The sequence below is a fragment of the Rhinopithecus bieti genome, unplaced genomic scaffold (genome assembly GCF_001698545.2).
Source record: "Rhinopithecus bieti isolate Rb0 unplaced genomic scaffold, ASM169854v2 scaffold_14232, whole genome shotgun sequence".
In the NCBI taxonomy this organism is placed as follows: domain Eukaryota; kingdom Metazoa; phylum Chordata; class Mammalia; order Primates; family Cercopithecidae; genus Rhinopithecus; species Rhinopithecus bieti.
In genome coordinates this window covers 169654-175792 of record NW_016807906.1, presented here as the reverse complement: position 1 = coordinate 175792, position 6139 = coordinate 169654, and the positions used below count along the sequence as shown (strand labels likewise).

At 45.0% G+C, this 6139-nt stretch overlaps 1 protein-coding gene across 3 annotated transcripts in view; it reads left to right on the top strand.

Annotated features, from left to right (window-relative positions):
• Positions 1-6139, top strand: part of LYRM4 (LYR motif containing 4) — a 172909-nt gene that overhangs the window by 136832 nt on the left and 29938 nt on the right. The window contains exon 3 of one of the 3 annotated variants that reach the window (XM_017884145.1): positions 5910-5940. The exons of 1 other annotated variant lie outside the window; for it this stretch is intronic. In XM_017884145.1, coding sequence (XP_017739634.1) covers positions 5910-5915 — 6 coding nt within the window. In that variant the 3' untranslated portion in view covers positions 5916-5940. Of the gene's footprint in view, positions 1-382; positions 467-5909; positions 5941-6139 lie in introns of those variants that run through there. One more of the 3 variants, XM_017884144.1, reaches the window with a different exon arrangement.

Genomic DNA, 6139 nt, shown 5'->3' with positions numbered 1-6139 from the left:
TTTTTTTTGAGACGGAGTCTCGCTGTCACCCAGGCTGGAGTGCCGTGGCGTGATCTCAGCTCACTGCAAGCTCTGCCTCCTGGGTTCCCGCCGTTCTCCTGCCTCAGCCTCCCGAGTAGCTGGGACTACAGGTGCCCGCCACTATGCCTGGCTAGTTTTTTTTGTATTTTTAGCAGAGACAGGGTTTCACCATGTTAGCCAGGATGGTCTCAATCTCCTGACCTCATGATCCACCTGCCTCAGCCTCCCAAAGTGCTGGGATTACAGGTGTGAGCCACCGTGCCCGGCCTCACCTGACATATTTCTTTCACGTAAGCCACTTCTTCTTCTTGTCCAAGCTGAGGCCAGCTCTCACCCAAGACTTGCCTGTATCTCAGTGCAGGTAGCTGAGCAAGGCACAGCCGCCAGGAGGAAGGCAGGGAACAGCAGCTGGAGCCTGGGGAAGCCCTGTACACATTGGCCTTGAGGAAACCACCTGACAGACATTTGCTCTTCCTCACACAGAGTTGATGGGCATTCTGACTATGTGGTCACATCAGATCGCTCTCACCTCTCTAAGCATTTCTTTTTCTGGAGTATGAAATAGCTGTTCAGGGAGGAAAGCAGTTTGATGTCAGAGGCTCCTTTGAGCCCTGGGAATTAGACCTGAGAAGCTTAGAATTGGAGCTCTGCTGCTGGTGGAAAATATACTGTGAATGTTTTATTCAGTAACGCATATATAACATTGAGCAGAATCCAAATACATAAATCACTTATACAATAGCTGTGAAGAGCCACCTTCCAGCACTTCAGAACCAGGCAGCCAGTAGCTCACAAAGGCCTCTGGTGCCATCTGCTGGCCGCATGCTTTCTCATGCTGTTAATTCTTGCTGTTTGGTATTTTTTGTTCCTGCAGCCTTTGGGGCACTCAGGTTCTTCTGCTGTAAAATTTGCCTCCATCAGAGCTGTATTGCCTTGTGTTTTTAAGGCTTTCAGAAGAGACCCTTAGCACTCTAAAATTCTGGGAGGACAGAGAAAACAAGATGGAGGGAGATGACCAAGCCGATTTCTTCCCCCTGGCTTTTTTAACCGGTTGTGTGCACTATCAGGCCGTGTGAGCTTAGGCCTATGCCAGTCACATCTCAAGGCCAAGGACACAATACTCAGTTTGTCTTTATAACAGGTCCTGTTATTGTGTCTGTCAACCTCCCGATGTCTGTATCACAGTCACCAATCTATTATACTAAGGAAATAGGAATTATTAACGTTGCCAGTAAAACTTGCCCATGCATAAGCACGCAGTCACACAATTATGGGCCTGAAGACGATCCCCAGTGGCGAAACTGTGCCCCAGAGGTTGCCGTAAGTCACTGGAGCCAGAAGGCAAATTTGTGTAAGATTGGCCACCATTCCCTGAATGACAGTGGTGTGTTGACATGGCATCAGACTCCCCTCACGCAGAAGATCCGCTCGTGGTGCAGGGCTTGGCCTCCTCAATGTGGCCACAGGCCCTACAGTGCTAACAGATGTCACTTGTCGGGATCACCCCTGAGCCATTGCGCACATGAAGTGGCATCACTGATCTCTCACCGGCTCTGAACCAATACATGTGGCATCCCAACTTCTTGAGAGGCTGACAGAGCATATCCAGAGTGCAGCCACATGGGGAGTCAGAGTAGGGCAGGGATATAGGAGTGCTGTTGAAAACTGAAAACACAGGGAACCAGCCCGCGAAGCAGCCTTCTGGGAGACATCTGCATGAGGCCAGCAGGCCAAGGGTCCATGGCTAGGGATGGCTGTGCTGTCCTTAGGATAAGGCATTCCAGAAACTGAAGTTACGAGGTGGCGTAGGTAAAGCGTCCTGGGCTCTTCAAATCTGGGCATGGCTGTGAGCCCCAAAGAGTTGTCGTTGGTTTACGTCGTCTCCTAATACACAGGCTAAGTCATTAGGGAAAAAATCATGTTTCAGGTTTTAAGGGGAACAAATGAAAAGGTGCATGGCCTTTAACAGTAAACAGTAGAAGGGGGTTGGGAATGGTTGAATGGTAGAAATGAAAATCAAGAAATCTAACGATGGCTGGTAACTTAAGGACCTTATGTATCAGTTATTGCTGTACAGTAAATCATCCCCTAAAACTTAGTGGCTTCAAAGAACAATCTTCATTTATTGCCACACCCCACTTCTACAGGTCAAGAATTCAGACAGGGCACGGCGAGGGGGACTTGTGTTGCTCCACAGTGATGGAACCTCAGCTGGAAGACTGGAAAGCTGGCGACAGGAATCATTTTTTACGTAGCTATCTGGAGGTTGATGCTGGCTGTGAGCCAGGAGTCTGGCCAGGGTGTCAGCCAGAATGTAGCCTCACTGTAACCTGGGCTTCCTCACAATGTGGCAGCTGGGTTCCAAGGGCAAGAAGAGTCCCAGCAGAGAGAGCCAGACAGAAGCCATATTGTCTCTATGGCACAGCCTCAGGAGTTGTACAGCATCACCTCTACTGTCAAGGTTACAGAACCTGTCCGGGTTCACTTAGAAGAAGATAAAACCCCTTCTCTCAGTAGAGGAGGGTCCAGTCATTGTAAGACAAGCATTGGAAAATACCATCTGCCACACCAGTTCCCTTATCACCCGTACCCGCATCCCCCCCACACATGCACAGAAGCAGGGCAGCCTGTCACAGACCCTCAGCGATCGTGGCGTGGGTTTGTGCTGGGTAAATAGGTATGTTTGTGGGTCGGCTCTACTTGTGGTTTGTAGTTTGACCTGGTCTTAACCTCTCTGGATCTCAGTTTCTTCTTCTGGGAAACAAAAAGACTGAGCTGCAAACCAAGTCATTGGAAACTTTAACCTTTTCTCTTAACCTTTTTTATACCCTGATGCATATGTGTCAGTGGTAGTGAGGGTCACAATTCAGTTTGGTGGGGGGGCGGGTAAAAGTTTGGAAAAGCCTCCCTCAAAAACTCTAGAATCCCTTCCAGCTCTGACCTCTGTGAGTGCTGAGACGTTGCTCATGCCCTTTGGCCTTTTGGGATTTTCCTTTCCTGCTCTGTAAAATGAAAGGTCTACTCAATTATCAGTTAAACTTTTTCCAGCTGTCACGTTTGATGGTAGTGTTCGTTTTGACATAATGAGGTTCCTTCATCCACACCAGTACTGTTCTGCTACTGTGGACATGTGAGTCGGCAGAAGAAATCCTATGTTTACAAGTTCCTGCCCGGGCTATTGAAGAAGTCTTCCTTTCTGTGGAATGATAGAAGCTTGAGTGGCTTTTGCAGCAGGGACCTGGGAAATCAGCATACTCTCCACTCTACAGAAGAGAAAACTGATGCGCAGAGAAGCCAAGTGATTGCCAAGGACAGAGGGCAAGTTACTGATAAATCAGGCTACAATCCTATGACCTAAGGCAGTGTACTTTTCTGTTGTGACCTCATCCTCTTAATAGAAAATACGTGAGCGTGAGGACCCTGAGTCATACCACCCCATCTCTTCCATCTGCATTTTTCCTGTGAAGGGCCAGTGCCCTCAACAGTGCCATCTTATTTTTATTTCCACAAATGTGATCAATGCTCAACTGTTACGAAAGTACAGTTTTTCAAACATGAAAATTAGATTCAAAAGCTGAACGTCCAAAATAATTATAACCAAAGGTAGTGGTGGTCATAATCACACATAGAGGCTCTTGGTCTGATTTCTACAGAGAGAAACAATGCTTGAATACTTGTAGAACTAGACACCTGAAAAACAAGTTGGAAGGCTTTTAAATCCATTTGGTTGGTTATTTAGGAGGTGGAAGTGGCATAAGGAAGTCAGTACTGCTCACAGTCTAGGAAAAAGGGAAGCATCTACATTTTGGTTTCAATTTGTGTTACCTCTTTTATTTTCATGGTGGCAAAATACACGTAACGTAAAATTGACCTTCTTAACCATTTTAAGCATGTATGTTACATTTTAACATGCTTTTGTGGAATGGTTAAGAATCTAGGAAATGATAAGCCTCACGTGTTCCCAAGTGCAAATCAAGTTGAAGCCCAAATTGACTTTCCCGAGCCCAACTCCATGTTCCCAGAAATGGGATCCTCAGCCACACGCTGTGAATACCTGTACTTTTGACTTGTAAAGTACAGAAAGCACATCATAGTGTATCTAAACCTTTGTGTTGGTGTCCTGCAATGCCACCCACACCCTTGTGTCCTTTGGAAATACTCATTGTACAGGTTTAAATACTCCTTCCTCCAAACAGACTTTTTCAATCTTTTCAAATTTTAGTTAAGCTTTATTTTGTTTTAAGTATTGTTAAAAGAAAAACCTTAGACAAATTAAATTTAACCAAGTTTAACTGAGCAAATAACAATTTGCAAATCAGGCAGCCTGTGAGTCAGAATAGGTTCAGAGAGGCTCCAGCACAGTAATGTGGTGAAATATTTTTTTTTTTTTCTTTTGAGACAAGGTCTCGCTCTATTGCCCAGGCTGGGAGGCAGTGGTGCAATCACGGCTCACTGCAGCCTTGGACTCCCAGGCTTAAGTGATCTTCCCACCTAAGCCTCCCAAGTAGCTGGGCCAGGCACAGCACCATGCCCCACTAATTTTTGTATTTTGGGAGGGACAGGGTTTTACTATGTTTTCCAGGCTGGTCTCAAACTCCTGGGCACGAGTGATCCACCTGCCTCAGCCTGGGAATTGGTGGTGTGCTTGTCCCAGCTGCTTGGGACTCTTATGTGGGAGGATCACTTGAGCCTGGGAGGCCAAAGCTGCAGTGAGCCGTGATCATACCACTGCCCCCCAGCCTGGACAACAGAGCGAGACCCTATCTCAAAAAAAAAAAAAAAAAAAAAAGTGGTGGGGTCACAGGCATGAGCCACCACACCCCAGCCTGGAAGAAAATTTATAGGCAAAAAAAAAGGAAAAGGATGTACAGAAAATGGAAGTGAGATGCTAAACAGCCAGACTGGCTACAGTTTGTTTGTTTGCCTCACTTGAGCGCAGTTTGAACAATTGGCTGCCGGTAGCCAAAGCTCAGTGATCAGCACAAGAGTAGATTATAGTCTGTGTAACACATCCAGTTAGGTTACCATTCACTATGTACACAGAAACCTTTAAAATATGTAAAGAGGCAGCTTTAGGCTAAACCTAATTTAACAATATCTTGTTAATATTAAGCACAATCATAGCAAAAGTGTCGAAAACCAGTCAAGTGCTACTGTTTTAAATCGAGCCAAACATTAACTTTTATCTGATACTCCTCCGTGCCCTACTCCGGTGTGTATTTGTAAATACAGAGTGACCTGTGTCATGAATGAACCTTGATATCCTGTTGCCTAACTTTGAATGAAGCCTGCGCCTTCATTGGTCAGAGTTCTGGATATGATACGCTCACCATGTTTCCAGAGTTGCTGGTGTTTCTCCAGTTAGCGAGGTGGAATGCAGCGGTGCCTGGGAATATCAGAGGCACTGGGCTGACAGGGCTACTTTGCTCTGCCACTCACCAGTTATTGTCATTCAGAACAAGCTACTTCTGCTCTCCAGGCCTGTCTTCTCCTACCACAGAGATGTCAAGACCTATTTCCTGAGAATGTTAACAAGGACGACATTCAATTACATCGACAAAGTACCTAGCATAAGGGCCTAGAACATAGTAGGTACTCAATGAACATTAATATTATTCTTCTTTTGAGATCAAAATCTTTTAGGCTTGTGTGTAACAATCACTTTGAAGTCCTCTGATTGCTCGAAAGACTTTCTTTAAGACTTCAAAGTATTAACCTGATTTTGAAGAGCAAAATGTCTATGTCTAAAGGATTAATCTCATTTCTATCTTTCACCCTATCTTAAACACCTCTAGCACTTGCTTCTGTTTGAAATCCCAAAGACCTCTTTCTTTCTGTTAACTCTTACTCTTAACTTTCTTTTAGTTTTTTCTCTTTTCTCCCCCCAGGCATAAAGTCCATAGTCATGTCTGCCACCAGGTTTGTTTTCTATTGCATCTTGATATTCTCTTGTGTTTTCAGGGGGGAGCATGTTAGAATTCCTTAATATACAGATGTCATAGTATATAAGGTTTTCTTGTGACTTAGTCTAGAAATCAGTCATTTAAAAAAGTAGTTATTCTTACTGGCTACTGATAAAATTCTTTAAGTAAGAAAAACTATCGAATATATATATATA